This window comes from Aphelocoma coerulescens, chromosome 14 (genome assembly GCF_041296385.1).
Source record: "Aphelocoma coerulescens isolate FSJ_1873_10779 chromosome 14, UR_Acoe_1.0, whole genome shotgun sequence".
In the NCBI taxonomy this organism is placed as follows: domain Eukaryota; kingdom Metazoa; phylum Chordata; class Aves; order Passeriformes; family Corvidae; genus Aphelocoma; species Aphelocoma coerulescens.
Window position 1 is genome coordinate 2,983,430 of NC_091028.1, and position 19,813 is coordinate 3,003,242.

At 42.4% G+C, this 19,813-nt stretch overlaps 1 protein-coding gene across 7 annotated transcripts in view; it reads left to right on the forward strand.

Moving 5' to 3' along the window:
• CREBBP (CREB binding protein) overlaps positions 1-19,813 on the forward strand; it is a 95,298-nt gene that overhangs the window by 11,578 nt on the left and 63,907 nt on the right. For 6 of the 7 annotated variants that reach the window (XM_069029401.1, XM_069029403.1, XM_069029407.1 and 3 more), the window contains exon 2: positions 2,342-3,051. In XM_069029401.1, the coding sequence (XP_068885502.1) occupies positions 2,342-3,051 (710 nt within the window). The remainder of the gene's footprint in view (positions 1-2,341; positions 3,052-19,813) is intronic. The other variant, XM_069029406.1, reaches the window with a different exon arrangement.

Consider the following 19,813-nt stretch of genomic DNA (forward strand, 5'->3'; position numbering starts at 1 on the left):
CCCGCACCCACACATCTATTGTCCATGAAGTATTATCAGTTTTGGTGCAGAAGCTTGGAAAAACACCTTCTTATGGGATTTACAGAAGTTGTGTGAACGAGCACTATAAACCTTGAACTTGGGGAGAGATGGGGTGGTGAGAGCACTTTAACAAAGGCGAGGCCTCAGCCCTGGCCCTGTGTCCCACCCTCAGTGACACGTGGGCAGATGGCTTCGGTCAGGCTCCAGCTGCAGCCACCACCGGTGGCAGAGCCTCCCAGAGCCTGCTGGCATTCTGGGCTGGAATAGGGGAATCTTGGAAGAAGGAAAGTAGAACCAAAATGTATAGGAAATGGCAAACTGCAGCATGGTCAGCGTTGAGTGGTTGTGTGGGAAAGAGGAGGAGAGATGAAGTGATCACCTGCAGGAATGGAGTCGAAAGTACACCAGGAATTTTTTTAGAAGACAAGCAGGAAAGATGAACTAAAGACCTGAAAGGAAAGGCAGCAAGTAAGAGAAATTAAAAATACTTTAATGCGACTTGCTAAATGAAATGTTAGCTTGTTCCTTGCCTGCTTGGAAGGGAATGGGGGCTCTGTTCTGAGCAGGGTGTATTTGTCACGGCCGACATCGTGCGATCCTGGAGGCTTTATTGACTCCAGTAGGTGATGATGGCAGAGTGTGGGCCCCTGAAGGATGTGGTGCTTTGAGCACCTCAAAACAGCCAGAATTTAATGTTTTTGTCTTTGTTTACTGTGCCTGGTTGTGTAATTCTCTGGTCATTGCAAGTCTGACCATTTTTATTAATTTTTCTTCGGTTCGGTTGAATTGGAAATGCACATGCTGATGAAATGCATGAAATTAAAGTGTACTGAGATGCCTTGGTGGTGCAGCTGTGCTTTGTGATACAGTTTGTGTTGCTTGAGGTTTGTTGTCTCTTTTCAATGTACCACCTTACATCATTTTTGCAGCCTGAGTCTTGCACCAACTTTTTGTGGTTGAAGGATGAATTAAACTTAAAAACAATGAAGCTTTTGTAATGTCCTTCTTTAGTAAAGAACTTTTCTCTAACCTGGAAAAAATGTGGTTTGCTCAGTGTGAAGGACTGGGGTTTGTCAAGGCTGGCTTAGGGGGCAAAATAAAGTTTTCACACATTTATGTTACAGTGAGAAGTGATTGTTTTAGTTCACATCCTTGGACTGGAAAACTCTTCCAAGATGTGTTGCATGTTTGAACAGCTACTCTGGTGTATTGGAGCTGGTCTGCTTAAATGTTTATAAATATTGCTGTATGTGCCTGTCCTTATGTTTTCAAATATGTAACTTCTATTTTCACATGGAAGTACCTATATACAGTGAAGTAACTTTCTATTTTTTACTTACATGCTTAAATAACCTTGTTACATGGATGTTGCTTATGATGTGCAGTAAAATACTTTAGTGAACCTGAGTTGCTCCTTTAAAGGAAAAAAAAAGCCCCACCACTTTTTTATTAGTCTGGATGTTGCAGCCAGGCAGAGCTGTTCCTTCAAGTGGCTTAATGAAGATTTGATTGATTTATTTTGCTCATCTGGAGAGTGTGTGGATTATCTCTGTCAATATTGGGCATGGTAAATGAGGGCTGGGCACTTACAGAGCAGTTTGAATTATTTGAGCTGTTCAGGAATCGAGCAGTGACTCGATTCAAGAGGCATTACAAGGAGAAAATGTTGAGTGCCTTTCAGGATCTTCTGAGGTAGCAAATCATCGTACAAATCAATGACTAGAAACTGATCTTAAATGTCTTTGTATGTGAGACTGGGATCAAACTGCTGAGGAAATCGTTGTTCTTTGGTGATGTTTTGAAGCCATGCTGGAAGATGTTCTTTGGCCATGTGCACACATAAATGACAAGGTTGAGGCAGAATTGCTGGGTGAGAGGTGGTGTCTTGGGATTACAGAGGAGGTTGGAAAAGGTGATGTAATTGCTCTTTTGGGAGAGCAAATCAATAGGAAAAAGTCCATTGTTATTTCTGCCTTCATCTTTTAGCCAAAACAAGGGAAATTTAAGAGTTAGATTAGGTCATTGTATTCATGCCACCTCCGTTTTCTTAAGCTTTGTTTTGTCCAAATTCTTGCCAGAAAACCTGTTTATTGGCCAGTGCTCTATCTACCCTGTGTGGTTGTGTGTGCACAGTGTGTAATAACTGTGCTCTGAAAGGCTCTGGAGTTCATGTCACAGGGACCCTCACTCACTTCTTAGTCTTGGGTAAAGATGTCCTGAATGCCTGTCATTGTTAACACTGGTACAAAGTAGAAAAGATAAAATATTTAGCTACTTGTTTGTCACGTTTTCTCACCCATGTTTCTGTTCTAACTTGTAGATTTCGGATCTTTGTTTGACTTGGAAAATGATCTTCCTGATGAGCTGATCCCCAATGGCGAGTTGGGCCTTTTAAATAGCAGTGGGAACCTCGTTCCAGATGCAGCTTCCAAACACAAACAGCTTTCTGAACTTCTGAGGGGAAGCAGCGGCTCTTCCTTAAACCCAGGAATTGGCAATGTGAACTCAAGCAGCCCCGTGCAGCAGGGAGTTGGCGGTCAAGTCCAAGGGCAGCCGAACAGCGCGAACATCGGGAATCTGGGTGCTATGGGTAAGAGCCCGCTGAACCCAGGAGATTCCTCTGCTCCAGCCCTGGCCAAGCAAGCAGCCAGCACCTCTGGACCTACCACACCTGCATCCCAAACTCTGAACTCTCAAGCACAAAAAGTGGGAATGGTGACGAGCAGCCCTGCAACATCACAGACTGGACCTGGGATATGTATGAATACTAATTTCAGTCAGACACACCAGAGCCTTCTCAACAGTAATTCTGGTCACAGTTTAATGAATCAGCCTCAGCAAGGACAAGGGCAGGTAATGAATGGATCTCTTGGGGCAGCTGGAAGAGGAAGGGGAGCAGGAATGCAATATTCTGCCCCTGCCATGCAGGGGAATGCAGGCAGTGTGCTGGCAGAGACTTTAACCCAAGTATCTCCACAGATGGCTGGGCACACCGGGCTGAACACAGCACAGACAGGAGCAATGACTAAAGTATGTACATGCTATTTACTGTATTCTATTTATTGCACTCGTTTTTCTCCATACAGGTGTTTAGGAAACACAGTAGATCCTTTTCTGGGACAGAACTAAAGGATGTGCTTTCCTGAGTCTGTAGTTACCCATTTCAGTCACCAGTGATATTGTGAAAAGGAGATAATTGAAGCAGTACTCCTCATGTAATCAAAAATGAAAGCACTTGTTGAAAAAGACATCCTCGAAGCTAAAAGTTGGAGAGTATCTTAGCAGGGTGAATTAGAAAAGAGTAGCATAATCCTGCAGAAAGGAAGCAGATGATTTCTCATGTTCAGGATCTCAATTTAGCTGCCAGACAACGCCATCTTCTAAAGCAATGTGAACACTTGGAGATTGAAGGGAGAGGTGTAGCAATTGCTCCTCTTGTCAAGGACCACTGTCAGCAGCCATGCAGCGAATGCTTTTTAAATATGAAGGAACTGATCTGGAAGCATCAAATTTCACATAGATTGCCAAGCTAATGCAAACTGTGAAAGGGAAGGGCAAGAGCCTAATTTGGCAGCCACTGTGGATCAGGGCAGGGAATATATACCTGAAGTATCTGCTTCTGTCACGAGGCACTGCTCTGGCTCCCTGTTTGATACAGTTACTGGTTTTTAGTTCTTTGTTTTCCAGGTGTGAGCTTAGAGCAGTGTTTTGACCACTGTTCCTCCTGCCCTGTGCCTTATCTCTTGTCTGGGTTGTTTTGGTACAGTTCCTTCATGAAATTTTGATGGCAAACCCACCATGTTCTGATATGTAGAAAAAGGTCAATTTTTATCTCTTGGTATTTTATCTATTCATACATCAGTAGCTGTTAACTGTAGTTAATTAACATGTAAATGTTAATTCATTGATGTGTTAGTAATTGTGGAAAAAATTGCATTGTCTGACATGAAAGTGTGTGTCCTGTACTCTTGAAGAGGTGCTGACATCACTGTGGAGTACTGTATAGTTAATTCTAATTTTTTTAAAATAAAAACCATAAAAAGCATTCTCTCTGCAGTGAAGAGATGCTTCTGCTTAAGGAAGAGATACTTGTGTTCTGAGTGAAGGTCAGAGCATCTGAAAGTTGACATAACTGTTCTGGAAGCTGGAGACAGCTAATTTTGCTGTTTGGAAGCTGATTGGTCTGCACTGAAAGAGAGTCAGCTTATCTTTCTTTTGTTTTCCTTTGAAATTTGTGGGAAGAGTGAGGAATTCTATTTATCTGGCTTATTTCTGTGAACGTACAGATACCTAAGTTCTTGGGAATAGATTTTTCCTAGTCACTACTCAGTTTTATGTGAAACTGCTAATTTTTCTCTGTGAACCAATTGAAGTAGAATTACCCCAAAGCAAAGAACTTGCTGACAGAGTCTGTATGAGCCTGGTGGGGGAGGTTCTGTGAGATCTTGATTTATTTTAAACAAACCCACCTCTGATAAGGAACAGGACAAATCTAAAACAAATTCCATATTTCAAGGACTTCAAGCTTAGCCTGTTGCCAGCTGCAAATGGATTCACCAGCTTGGGAAAGCGACCCAGACTGCCTCTGTTTAGAGATGTTCAAGAAGCAAAGTAAAGTTGGTTTGATCAAGGAATACATTGGAAAAGAATAGTGAAAGGACTGTTTAATGACAGAGCATAAGTGATAAAATGGTGCTTCTGTGAAGGTGCACTTAAAAGAAAATAATTTTAAAAACTTGGCCAAGTAAAATAGGAAAACTGGTGTTTTCCAATGCTCCATCTCTAGTTGAATAAGATGAAGCTTAAAAGCATTGTGTTTCTTTTAAAAAATTGTACTTTGTATACATCTTATTCTTCTCTTAGTAAGAGAGCAGGTGGGTTCACTGTTTTACCTGAAGATTTTTTGTTCCCATTTTGGAGCAAGTACTTGCTCCCTGAATTTTCTTGTGCCGAGAAGCACATTCACTATTTTTGCTGTTTTCCTTAGTAGGCATTTGAGGATTGGTATCCTTTTCCAGTGTCTTCCCATCCCCCAGTTTATTGTCCTAATAGGATTATCAGCCATGATTATGTGTTAGCTTTTTCTTATTGATGCTGCATGAAAGCTTTTAAGAAAAGTAAAGAAACACTTCAGTGAGTTCTGAAAACTGAAAAGTTCTTCTGAAACTGAAATTTCTGCTGAAGGAGAATGTGGGTTAGTTTGGTTTTTTACCTCCTGATTCCCTGGTGTTTACCACTTAATGTGTACAGCTTAAAAGATTTAAAGAGCTGTAATAAAAGTGGTGAGGCAGCTGATCTACCTAATAGTGAACGTGCCCAGCTTGATTCAAGGGCTTAAAATGTAGCTACCATCCTGCTTGAAGAACTATATCAAGGCTGGAAGGAGATTCTCTAGGTGATGACTTTAGCAATATCCTAAGGGAAAGAAAGAGCTGTGAAATACAAATGCAGAAAAAATACCTAAAAACTTTTAAAACCAAGATCTTCTCATTATATTTAAAATAAGTGATGTGCATCTCTGAGTAACCTTGTTCAAGTACAGCTGAGTAGCCCATTTTTCTCAATTCAGCGTGTTTATATGCAGTGTGGGGAACTCGTGACCCTTTATGGTTTGGGACCAGTTTTGTTGTGCAAGACCTTGCTTCTGTGGTGGTTGGTTCTAATCCTTTTTTAGTATGTGACTAATCAAGGAAAGTCCATTCCATTTTCTGGTTTTGTTTCTTGTGGTGTGTTTATATAAACGTTCTTTCTATTAAGAGAAAAAGAAGAAAAAATATCCAGAATCTGGTCCTTTCACCTGATCTCAGAAATTGCAAGGATTCATTTTGTCTGGATCATCATCAGCCACGACTGTGAATTTTGGTCTGGACTTGCTATTTTAAGGCAGAACTGAGCAGGGTAACTGAAGCTCATGTTCCTGTGTTTGCATGAACTGAAGGTGGGGATAAGCCTTACTCTTCAACAATTCAAACAGGAGTGGAAAACAACCAATTTCCACTGTCAGAGAGCGAGAAGATGCTGATACCAAAACAAATATTCTTCCATTGGCAGGGAGAGATTAAAGTAAAATACTTCCTCAGTCTATAGAGAGGTAAGCAAAGATTTCACAGATTTCACATGATACTCTCAAAGATTGGTGATTTTTGACTTGCTGAGATACCTGGAAACCTCAGAGGAAGTTCTCTTCCATGATACTCCGTATATCTCTGCTCCCTTCACTGCCCGTCTCCTTTCCTGTAACAATTTTGCTTGCAACTGTGGCATTGTGGTTCTGTTTTCTTGGAAGACACTACAAAAATTTTTATTGGACTGGGTTGAAGTTCCTTAGGAAATCAGCTTTAAAGAGGAAAGAGTTTATCTTTGAACAATTATTACCTGATGGGAGTAGAGGAACAGATCATCCTGTCACAGTCATTTCCAGCAGTAAGGAATTGTCCTTTTGTGGTGTACCATGTTTTTTGTTGAGTCCATTAAGTCCAGAAAATGTGTTCAAGCCATCTAGAACATCTTGTTAGAACTGTTTTTTTAAGATTGTTGGTTGTTGCATGTGATAAGCAGTAGCAAAGCTCGGCAGATGGTCATTGCTTCCATAGGAATGACCACTTCATGGGAGACATGCTTGTGCCTAACACTCTCCTGTTGCTGTGGGAGCTCATCTTTTCCAAGTGGAGGTGATGAAACCTTCCTGTTGTTCTTTGTGGCTGGCAAGGGCTTGAAGTTGTGTTTCTGTTGATGAGTTGTTAGAGTCTCTTGCTGAGGTGCGTTCCCCTTGTCCTAGTACAGCTGTCAAAGCCCAAGGAAAGTTAGAAGAAAATGTTGGGAAGTTCCCATTTATTATGTATGGTTCTCAGACTTCCTTTTTGCCCTGTGTCAAGAGTTTTGGACAGTGATTCACCTAACTGGTACTTCTGCTCTTTCCTTGAAGAAGTGGTAAAGTCCCATTCAGATGAAAGTGTTTTCCATGTGTTTCCAAGCTGTAATGCCTTCTCATACAATTCTGTAAAAGGAATCACCTTTTCTTCAGTAACTTCAGAGTCCTATCATTCCAACAAGGATATTCTGGTACCCAGCAGCAGAAATTTAGGAAAAAATCTGGAGTTGTGCATAGCTGATGATCTGCAGAAGGTATTGCTGTTAAACTGCAGTGAAGATACAGCTTGCTGGGGGCTCCTTTCAAGGTATTTTTCTTTATAGAACTATTAAACCTACCCCAAGTTCAGCTTTCCTTCTGAAGGGCAGACACAGTTTAGCCAAACATTATTGGGCTCTGTATGCCTCAGAAAAAGATTAAATTGTTTCATCAGACTGAACCTATAAAGAGATGAGAAAAAAATGGTTGTTTATTTTCATACCTAGTTATGAGGTTTACAACATTAATGGTTGGTTGGAATGCCTTTTTGAAGATTTAACTTCAGTCTACCTATTTTGCAAACTCTCTGAAGGAAAATACTTACATTGATATAAAATAGAACCTGCTTGCAGGGAGAAGCTGATGGAAAAGCTGATGTGGCTGGCAGATCTTCCAATGTAGTATTCCAGGAGGTGATCTGGTAGCAGGGAGTTTAGATACAGAGTTCCAAGTGCTATCTGCAAGCGATGAGTTTTCCTTACCTCTGTGTATGTATTTAAGCCCCACTGGAAGTTGGTATCAGTAGAGGGATTGACGTCAAAACCTGAACAGGCTCAAAACAGTCACTAACTGTGCAAAACTAGATCTGTTCTGCTGGATTTTTGCCTATGAGTGCAAAACAGTTCTTTGCTGTAAATGGTATTAGCCTAATTTGTTTGGACAGTGCATGTTTTCAACTTTATTTCAGTCAGAATAGCCACATGGCAGTGTATGTTTCAGTAAGAGTAGGTTCAGATTAAAGAGGAGGAACTCTTACCAGAAGTGAACTTCAGAAAACAGTAAAGCCATTTTTTATTTCCTCCAAGAGAGTAACCTGTTGTCCTGGGGCTTTTAAATATTGAGCTATAAAAGAAGTGAATTCTGTCGTTGTTGTTTCCAGGCAGGGTGTCTGTCTAATACATGTGCCTTGGACAAGCACATTCACAGTTTTGCTCCCTGTGCTGTTCACTGAGTGGTGTTTTGATGTTGGAAATTAATCTTGAGTAAATTAAATACGATAATGAGCTGTGTTAAAGAGTAAGAGTTACATAGTGTATGTGGTTATGTTACTTGTCTCGGTGTTGTGAGGAATCTGTGGTAAGGAAAATTTGTGATGAGAAAAAATGAAGCCAACTATTTATTTAAACAGATCCCCCAGTTGCTCTTGCTGAGTACCAGATTTAGATACGCTTGCTGATTGTGAATTAAGTCAGCTGAAGATGTTCTCATTCCTTTGCAGTTCTGTGTGTTATAGCAAACTGCTGGTGCTGTTTGTTTCTCTGGTGGCTCTCAATCTGTCTGAATTCTGCCTGAATTGTTTTAACATGACTTGCAGTTAATTTGCTTCTCATCCACGGAGTTGTCCGTGCTCAGCTGCCAAGCTGCCTGTCTCCTAGCAGACCATGCCTCTGGCAAACACCAGTAGCCAGTCCAAATCATATTCCAAACAGTGCTGTTTCCCAGTTCCAGGGGACTCCTAATAATGTTACAGACTTGACCGTAGCTGCTCCGTTCTCTGATGAATAAGGAGCACCGAAACAGCATTTTTACTGAGGAGAGGCATATGTGGTTTTGTAATAATACAGTAGAAGAAGGTTATAAATACAGAGAAACACATAATAGCAAAACTCACTGACTCGCAGTAAAATGAAAGTCTCCGAGGCAGTTTTGTTTTGAAACATGACCGTGGAAAGTGGTGCTCCACAGATGAGTTTGCTGATATGTCAAAGAGATTTAGTGACTTAAAAAGCTCACTTCCCACAACTGTTACTCCTGGCACCTGAAATTGAGTTGTTTCCTGTTTCTAGTATGTGAGTTAAGTCTTGTTTGCAGTTGTGCAATGTCATTGAAGATCTTTGCAGCGATAGTCACTTGGCTGGTGCTTATGCAGGTATCAAGGTTCAGTTTGGCTCCAGGGCTGCAAGAAGCAGAGCACTCAGCCTTCATGGGGACAAACTTCAGCTCAGTTTCTTCTCCTCCTGCTTCACACCCCAGCAAAAGCCTCTCTGTACACTTGCATTGGCTTATCAGCCAGCTGACAAAAATTAAGTGTTGTGGGATCTCTTCAGAGCAGAATTGTGCCATTATCTTCCACTGTGATAACACAACATGAGCATTAGGATTTTTGTCACTAACCATCAATTATATTGGTTAGAGTCTTGTAATTCTTCAGTTTTTGTTATTAGAATGGGGTTTGTTTCTAAGAAGTCTATCTGAAAGAAGGTTTTGGGAGTGAAACTAACAGATCCACCAGTTCCTTTGGAAGCCATTGATTAAAAGCAAGATTTACAGTGTTGTTTCAGGTTAGTCAAAATGACAGAAACTCCCAGATCCTTACTGACAGATGTAACTGAGATGACTTCTTTCTAGTTTTCAGACTGCTTTCACGTATCTTCCTGCTGCTGTTTGTAGTTTGGGGATTTAATACCCAGGTAAAAAATGACTCAGATGTTGAGAGGGAGGAAAACCTGCCAACTGAAACGTTGGTGTGTAGAAGTTACAAAATGCCTGGTTCCTTCAGTCAGAAGGAAATGTCTTTGTCGCAGTAATTTTCTTAATAAACTCTAATCATGCATGTAGATACAATTTCACAGGAGCCTTTCTGATGAAAAGACCTTTTAGCAGGTCTCAAAGCTTGCTCTTACTTAAAAGATAAACTTAATATTTGTGCTTGACAGTGATCTGTAATTATATTGGGAATCTGTAATTGGAAGGACATACAGAAATGTGTCAAAGCAGGCAGTGTTATGGTCTGAAAACTAAATGCTTCTGGTCTGTTTCTTTAGAAAAAAGGCAGTACAGGAAACTTGGAAAATTACATAGAGCTTGATAAACTGTGTCAGCCTTCCTGAGAAATGGATCAGGAGTGGAAGCAGTGAGAGGAGGCGATTCTCTTTTTGCAGCTTCCACAAGTGAAAACCACTTTGTTGAAGGAAAATGGGATACTTCAACCATCAAGCAAAAAATAAGATCATGTTGGAAAGTTGCACTTTGGAATTTTGAAATTCCCTCATTTCTGTAGGGGGCCAAAATTTCAATACAAGAGGCTACACAGAGCATGCCCAAATCTACTTTGTAGTGGGCAGATTATTCTTCACCTTAATTAACATTTAAACTAGAAAAGGTGTTTCAACCATATTTTTCATCCACATTTCAAAAAATAATTTTGAATTCTTATTGGTGCAATTGCTAGTTTACTCTGCACAGCTGAGTATAAGGAATGGTAAAATATAATGGCATTTTCCTTCCTTCTTGTAAATGTTTGGAGGAAATACCTGGTTTTGTTTGGAAGCTGAAGTCCATTTGTGTGTAACATCAGTTTGCTGTAACTGTGTCCATGGGCTGTAAATAGTACGTGCTTGTTTCTCCTCCTCGTCCTCCTCCTTCTTGCTATTACAGTAAAGAGTATTTTTATTTACTCCAGAAATTACTGTGGCTGTGAAGTGGCACACTAAGCTTAGTGCTTGTGTTTTAACTGTTTGTGTGTAATCCAAGCAATGGCTCTAATTCTAAGGCCAGAAATACTTTGCAGAATTGAGATTTAGATGAATAAGAACTTGAGATGATTTTTGAACTGCTGGTGCTACAAAAACTACCTGTAAGTAGCACCTGGAAATATCTGTTTACATTCTGAGGATGCTCAAATCCCAAAGTGATGGATGTGTTCTTTGGTATCTATGTACAAATCCTATTTAGGTTTGGGAAATAAGTGTCCTGTGCCCTAAAAAGGGTTCAACAGTGCCTTTGTTTTAGAATGAATCATAATGAAAATACAGCATGTTAAATATAGGGCCATCCTTGCCAAAAGAAACGAAATCCATTTTTTGAAGAGAGTGGTAAATAGATCATTTAGCACTCTGCTGCTGTTTTGGATGGAAAGGATTTGTGTTCTCAGAGTGACTGCAGCACAGTGCTGTCCTGGCTGCATGGCTGCTCTGCTTGTCAGGGGAGTTTTGGAAACAAAACAAGTGCCTTTTGAAGCTTTTGGCAAATTGACTTAATTAAATAACTGCCTTTAGGATGGGAGGATCTTTGTACCCTGGTAATGGGCAAGTGTTGGAACACCACCAGCTGAAGATGAGATTTCTCTCTCAGAACAAATAGTGGTGGCTCCCTTAGTCTGATATGGGCATCTTGGGTTAAAATGCATTTCTGGATCATCCTCCGTGCAGCTGCTGTCAGTGAGGAATGTGTGTACAGGCCTGGTTTGTTAAACTGTTCCATTCTAATCATGTTTAAAGACAACCATCAGATCTTGCCTTGTTTAAAAGCCTGTTCAGAGTTGTCGCAAGATCTTCATGGGTACTGTTAAATCTTGAAGGAGAGCATGTTTTATAGAAGGACTGGAAATGTCATAGTAGCTCTTGAAGTCACTGTGGTGTTTCAAAACAAACATATTTGGCTCTTAAAGTTATTTAAAAATTACTTTAACGGTGTAAATTATTTATAGTTACATTTCTCCATAGTTAATGTCAGGCTGTGATATTTGTGCTAAGTAGTTGTTTGGAATAAGCAATATTGATTTTTGTTTCTTTTAATGTATTTAATATAACCTGTAGTGTGAGTTTGTTTCTTGTCTATTTGATTTTTCTCCCTGGTCTGGATTGAATAAGAATAGTTGCTTTTAGAGTCACAGTCTCTCTCTTCAGTGTTTCCACTTTTCCTTTAGGATTCATGTCTGTCCAGGAGAGTATACACTGTAAAGGACAGAGAATATCTCTTTTCATTATATTTTGGGGATGTTGTTGCTGTTCCTGCTCAGAGCTACTGTTGCCTTTTCCCCCACCACTGTGGAATATCACATTCCATGGACTGCCTGATAATGTATCCTTGGCCAGCTTCTGGGAGATAAATGAGGAAGGAACCTCTTCAGTAGTGCTACTGTTTTCTCTTACCAAAACAGCTTATTCCTTATAATACTAAATTTTTGGAGCATGACGTGCTCTCCCTTTCCTTGGCTGTCTCCAGCCAACTATAGGCACTTCCAAACTGCTGAGGTGCTGGCAGACACAGCTGGCAATTCTTTTGGGGCCTGTTGGGTACAGTTTGAAAGGCTGATACCCACAGTACAGAAGATAAGGGAAGGAGTGCAGACTTTGGGTTGAATTTGATATAGAAATCGGCATTTATAGAGTCACAGAATCATGGAATGGTTTGGGTTGGAAGTGACCTCAAAGCCCATGGGCAGGGACACCTTCCACTGTCCCAGGCTGCTCCAAGCCCTGTCCAACGTGGCCATGGGCACTTCCAGGGATGGGGCAGCCACAGCTGCTCTGGGCAGCCGGTGCCAGGGCCTCACCACTCACACAGGGAAGAGTTTCTTTCTCATATCTATATGCAAATTTCCCCTCTTTCAGTTTGAAGACATTGCCCCTTGCCTATCACTGCTGTTCCTAAACTTTTTTTAAATTCAGCTTAATGATGATGAAGTACAGGAACTGAGGGAGGACAGGAATTCTCAGTTGAGAACCTATGTTAGAAAATGATGTTTTGGTGTGACTATAAATGTGTTTTAGTACACGCTGAAGCTTCTCCTGGAAGTCACTCATAAAAATTTTGGCCTGTGAGTATGCAATTAAGTATTTGTCGAGGCATATATTCACTGAATTTCAGTCTTTCAAAATTCTCCTTTTAAGTATTGTTGAATTATTCCTTGTGTCCAAACTAGATTTTCATGATGAAACAAACCTTTGAAACATCTACAGTTAATTTTGTGGTTCTGGTTAAGTTTCTATTCTTGTGTACTAAGAATAATTCTTGTTTATCTGAAGAAAGCTGCTTGCTCTGCTTGGCACTTATAGAAGCTCTTGAAGCAATCAGAATGCATTGATCAATTGTGGCTAATTATCCATTAGAGCTTTGAAGTTATTTGCAGAGGTGACACTCATTACAAAGTAAACCTAAGCTTTATTTTGATTCATAAGTGCAACAGTGATGCTGAGTGCAGAAATTTTAGTCGATTCCACTGTGTTTGTGCTCAGGCTTGTGCAGAATTTTGGAGACATTTTCTTTCTTCAGGCATGTATACAGTGTAAGCATACGATCATTTGATTTTCTTTTCCTGAGAAAAGTTGATTTCTAGTTAAATGTATTAAGAATTTGTTCTCTATGTATCCAGTCATTTCTAAAGAAGGTTTTCCCATGAAATTTTGTCTTTTATATTTCAGTAATTATGGGGAAACATGGGTTCATTTTTTTTAAAGGCCTTGGAATACTTAAGTTCTTCTTTGGCCTCTGTGAAATGCTTGGAAGAGAATTTCAAATCTTATTACAAGTGGTAATAAAACACCTGGCGTCCTCTTAATGGGATTTTAAAAAATTTATTTCTAGTTTTACCAAATTTTAATGATAAAGGATAAAGTAAATAACAATTATTCCTGGACATTTGAGTATTTTAATTTGAGTGGATTTACTGCTGAAGAACAAGACAGTAATTGCTTCATGAATCTGTTGTGGTAGGCCTTGGTTATAGCAATTAGCTTAAAGAGATGGGAGACTTGGAGCTTGGCTTCCTCTGAACGCTGGTTCAGATCTGAACGCCAGATCATGATTTAATTCTCAAAACTGATTCTTGAAATGTTACATTTTAAGGCTTTCTTGTTACTGACTTACAAGTGAGTATTTTTAACTGAATGTTTTGTCAAACTGCCAAACCTGCAGGTTGGTTTAGGTGAGCGCTCTCACCTCGTCTCAGATGCCATCATTGCCACCACTCTTGCACTGAGACTGAATTCACTTTTTTTTCTCCTTTTTTTTTTGGTAACACCACTGGCTTTCTGCCATAAAATGATTAATCTTTTCCTTGCTTCTCCATCTGTCCCTCTGGCATATACATTCCAAGTGCCATGGTGACTTTCTTTTGGAACACATTACTATAGGATGAAATAGCAATTAGTAGAGACTTACTTTTTTTTGTCAGTAAACAGATGCAAGATGATGCCAGTGTAGTAAAGAAAGCCTGTCTTTCCCCTTCACAAATGAACATGAATTCCTAATGGACCTGTCTTTCGTGCTTCACCGGGAGCCCTAATCAGTGAGGTGGACCTTACTTCATGCTGGAGATTTGGGCCTCATTCCAGAGGGAGATAAGGGTCCAAAGAGCGAAGTCCTCAGCCTGTGCCTGCTGAAAAGCTGCTCTTTGGTACCAAGTCTGTGAGCAAAGCACTGTTGGGAGTCGTGGCAGCAGCACACAGGGACTGAGGAGGGATTAACTCCAGGGGGCTGATGCCAGATCATAGCAGCTCTGGAGCTCATGTGTGTTCTACTCACCTGGGATCCAGGGGTGAAGTGGTGCAGATGGCAAGGCACAGGTCCCTGTCTCTGTGTGCTACCTCTCTGGGAAGCAGAAGTAAGCATTCTGAAAGCAGTCCAGTCCTCTTTCACTGTCACTAACAGCATTAAAAGCAGCTGAATTGCCTGTCAGTCTGAATTTCTTAGGTCTTCCATTACCTGGAGCAGATTGACTCCTTCATTCACAGTACCTTGTAGACTTCATAACTTCTGAACATCTGAGACACCCAACTGTTTGATTTCCTTGTCTTGAGACAGAATAAAGCTCCAAAGGAAGAAAGTTAAAATTATTTAAGCCAAGTAAGGTGACATGCTGCTTGTAAAAACATTTCAGTGGATGGGAAGAGAGAAAGAAGGAACAAAATGCTGAGCGTTTTAACCAAGTCGTGTGTTGAAAGCCCAGATTTGAGGTAGGTGTGGTAATTTGATGGCAAGGGATTTGAGGGCTTAATCATGGAGTATGAAGTGGCTGATTTTGGTGAGGCCCATAAAAGAAGGAAGTAAAGGGTGCTTGAGATGGCATGTCCGGAAGTTCTGAGTCATCCCTGTCCTGTAGTGCCTTAGGACAGCAACTGCTTGGAGGCAGGAGCATGGTACTGGGTCTGTACCCAGTCATTCTCTTCATGCTGAACCCAGAGGACACTGCTTGGATCTGTAGGTCATAGTGGGAAGTGCAGAATTCCCATTTTGTGCCAGCTTGCTCTATTTTCTAAAATAAAAATGAGAGAGAGAGAGAGGAAAAGTGTCCCAAACATCTCAGTGGTGTAACTCGAGATTCTGGGTGAAGCATGAGAGGTGCTGAGTAGCTGTGGCTCTGTAAGGATTGCGGTGTTCGGTGTTCGTGCACAGCTGCTCTGTCAGCCTAAGGCTATTGATGAAGTGTAACCCTAAAGTTCCAGCTCAGGCATTCAGAAAATGGCATCAGAGTTCACAGCAGCTCTTGAAAGGTGGAAATAGTTACAGTCTCCTCAGCCTTTAGCGTTTTGTATCACACGAGGTTGTGTCAGTGATAGAGCAGAAGGAAGTAGGGAGAACGTCCTTCCTTGCAAATCCAGGGATTTAGAAGAAAGCAGTAGTGAGTGGCAGATGTGTTTTACTAGAGCAATTTACACTGTTGAACAGCCAAGCTCTTACGTATGCAACTCTTCAACACTGCTGTTAGTTTGTGAAGATCTGGCCTCTTATCAAAACAGATCAGATCTAGGATGCCTCTGCTCTCTCTCATCTTTAATTATGACAGGCATGTTCTGTTCTCTGAAATAATTTAAATTATTAATCTGGGACTTAAATTGGTTTTTAGCTTTTATACCATAGACTGAGTCCAGAATAATATAGGGATAGTGGTGGCTCACTAAAAGGCTGACTTTGTGACTTCCTCCTACAGCTATTTTGTCAGATTCAGAGGTGTGGGAAGAGTTTGGTGAGAAAAAGAGGTGGTTCTGACCTTCCTATTTTTCTATTGTCATAACAGATCAGAGTAGCATACCCAGTATGCTGGCTGCATGTCCTCACGCTGCCACTGTCAAAGCTGCAGTTCTTTACATCACCCCCACCCCAGGGGTCTTCTAAACTTTCCTATTGAGCTTTCAACTCCCTCCCGTGTCCTCAGATAATCTCTGAGGTGCTGACAGGACAACGCTGGCAATGGTGGTGGCTCCTCAAGAGCCTTGGGTAGTGTGTCTGCTGCTAAATGTGGTGGGTGATGGCAGAGGTCTCTGTGCCTTCCTTCATGGAGATGTTAATCTGCGTGTCTGTCGTGGTTTTAGGGGTGGTATTCCCGAATTTAGTGCTCCCACTGAGAGTCTCCAAACCACGCTGCCACTCACTCGCTCTGCCTCCCCTTTCCCTTTCCCTGCAGCAGGATGGAGAGGAGAATTGGAGGCAGAAGCATGGAGAGGAGAACTGGAGGCAGAAAAGGCAGAGATCGCGGGTTGAGATACGAACAATTTACTAGAAGCAATGAGATAAGAAGCAGTAACAGCAACAATATTAATAACTAGAGTGTGTGAGAGAGGCGAGTGATTCACATGCAAAATGCTCAGAGCAGAGTCACCCCTCCCTCCCTCCTGCTGGCTTACTGGACCAGGAAGAGACTCCTTTACTTTTGTCAATGGTATGAGGTGATACAGAATAATCTCAGTATCCTGGCCATGCCCCTTCCTGGCTACTGCAAAAAATTAACCCTGTCCTGGCTGGAACCAGAACATTACCCCTTCTTTTATACCATGTACTCATGTCCAATTCCTACACCTTCCAACTAGGTACATGCATTTATATTTATATATATATACACCCACAAGCACAGGTGTAATTTCTGAAGTCAGTAGCCATCGCTCCAAGATGTCTGTTGAGTTCATTTAGTCCATGGCTGTGGGTTCGAGCACTCCTAGATGTCTTCCAGGGCAGGAGGGCTGGTGTGCTGTTGGCTGGTTGCAAACTGCATCAAGAGCTCACATGGCATGATGTGTGAAAGGCACTTTCCCTGTGAACATCCAGCCCAGCACTGGTAGTCAGGGTTCCAGGAGAAGCTGTGCTTCAACACCAATCACTTAGGAAGCAGCTTGAACCTCTTCATAGGCTGCCAGGATCTCTTTTTCAGTTTGGGTGTAACAGACCTCAGATCCTTTGTATCCCCGACTCCAGAACCCCAGGGGTCATCCTCAAGTCTCCCCAGGTGCTTTTTACCAGGCACGCCAGGAAGGATCATTCTCCCTGACTGTAGAGCATGTTTAATATGTCCTGTCCTGTCCTGGCTGGCTGACCCAGTGGTTGTTCTTCCTCTCAGCTCTACTGCTTGAGCAACCCTTGTTTGATCTGTTCAAAGCTTGTTGTTGTTCAGGGCCTCACTTGAAATCCTTTTTCTTCCACGTCACAAGGTGGAGAGAGCTGACAATCTGACTGTGCTCTGGGATATGCATCCTCCAAAAACCTACAGTGAGGCCCTTTCACCTTACTTTGCTTTATGGCAAAACTGGCCTTCAGGAGGATTTGGATTATCTTCTCTCCTTCATCAAAAACTTCCTCTGCCCTGTTCTCCCATACAGTGATGTCACCAATGTGCTGTAAATGTTCTGTAGCCTCACCCTTTTCCAGTGCAGTCTGGATCAGTCCATGCCAAGTAGTAGAGCTGTGTTTCTGCCCCTGGGGCATGTCCAGCACAGCAGCTCTCAGTAATGGTGTGACCATTCAGGCCACGATAGTGCACTGTCAGTCTCCACTTTCCATTGGACTGATGCTGGTCATGTAGGGCTGTTAAAGGATGAGCGGGTCTTGCTGGACACTCCAGCTCTCCAGTCCACGGCCCATCCATGGATGGGGTCCTGCAGGCCCAGCTGGTGCCGTGTTGCCAACGGGGGGGGCACTGTTTTGGTAGTGATCGGTACTTGTTCCTCAGCCCTCAGCAATCTCACGGCAGAAGGGTCCTCTGAGAGACCAGACAAGGAATTCAGCTGTCACATTCCCTCTGTCTTCATAGCAGCTCTTCTAAAAGCCCGGTGTTTCCCTTTTGAGGCCTTGAAATACCCTCTTCTGAGGTGATCCGTTCCAAGGATGCCTGGGACCTCTGGGCCAGTCACAATGGAGTGTTTTGCCATTTATTCCCAATCACTTCAGCTTTCAGTACAGTCAGCTGTTGGGATCCCCCTGTCACCTCAGAAACAGAGATGGATTCTGCCCCTACAGATCTCAATGGCATCAGAGCACATTGTGCATAGGTGTCAACTAAAGCCTCATATTCTTGTGGGTCTGATGTGCCAGGCCATGGATCCCTGCAGTCCAAGAGATCTAATAGTCCCCTTTCTCCACCTGGCTGGAGGCAGGGCCCCTCTAGCTCAGATCATGGTACTTGTTTCTCTATTCTTGTAAATATGAACCAGAGGTCTCTTTAAGAGGATGGGCAGTAACATCAGCCCTTTATTCTGTCTGAGGATGTGCCCACAATAAACTGGAGTGGCATTTATCCTCGAAGAATTTCCTGTAGTGGTTGTTCTTCCTCTCAGCTCTAGTGCTCTTGCTGCTAGGGCAGAGGTGGGTTTTCCATCTTACTTCTTCGTGTCCTCTCTGTGGCCGTGCAGGTGAAACCAGAGGTTCCCTTGTGTGTCCCCTGTCAAGCCAGGGTCAGTTTGCTCCCAGTAGCAGAGATTCTGGTCTCTCAGAGTTGGCGTATGGCCATGGCGCGCTCCATGCAAACTTCTGCCACATGGATTGTGTACTTAATATCCAAGGAAAATTAAAAATCCTCAGAAACTGTTGTAACAGGCCTGAAGGAGGAAACGGGGGTGGAAAGCTGGGGAAAAGAGTTCTCTCCTGTTCGCCCCACAGACTGTGTACGATTATTAATGGATTCCCAAAGGTAGTGCCGAGGTACGGGCAGGAGAGCGGCACTGAACACTCATCCCAAATGACCCTCATTGCTCTCGATGTTATCGTGTCATAAACTGACAAGCAACAAAGCCATCCTGCTCCTTCTCGCTGCTCTGAAAAAGAGCACCATGGTGGGCGCTTAAGGAAACAGGTTGTGTACCACACCCACATGAACAGACAAGGCAACATTGTGACCAGTGGCTCCCTACCTAATAACAGCAAATGCTCAGATAAATTTGTTTCCAACCCCGCTTCGGCTGATCCGTTGTTATCTCAACCCTTGGAGCCTCACGCTGCGTGCCAGATAAGGCTGTTGTGGTTTAAGAATTGTATTCCCCAATTTAGTGCTCGCACTGAGACTCTCCCTGACCCTCTCCCCCTGTGGTGGGCTAGAGAGGAGAGAGGCACAAAAGGCAAAGATCACGGGTTGAGATACGACCAAGAAACAGCTATGAGATAAGAAAACAGAGAGGTGAGTGATTCACATGCAAAATGCTCAGAAACACCCCTTCTCACTGGAAGAGACTCCCTTTCCTTTGCCCCCAGCAGTGATGGGGGGGGGGAGTGGTACAGAATAACTTCTGTGTCCTGGACGTGCCCTCTCACAGCTACTGCAAAAAATAAATCTGTCCTGGTCAGAACCGAGACTGTGTCATCATCTACCTGTCCATCTCTCTGCTCAGCGATCTTGGGAACTTAATTATCTGTGAGGCTATTAAGAAAAATGGGTCAAATTGACCAGTGATTTCGAAAGCGATTAGAGAAAAGTTGATCCTCGGAAGGGGGAGGAGATGTGCAGTTTCCTGAGGATGCCTAACTAACAATAGAACTGGTTTGTGATCCTGCAATCAATGTCAGTCTGAAGAGGCGACTTAGTTGCTGCAGGATTGAGGGAATGGATGGAATTCGGTGCTGCAGTCCATCCTGTCTGTGATCTCATCACAGCCATCACCTGGAGCTGCACTCAGCCATGCTCAGTAACACAGTCCTAGGGTGCAAAGGAGGGTGCAATAGTTTGATTCATTTTTTGGT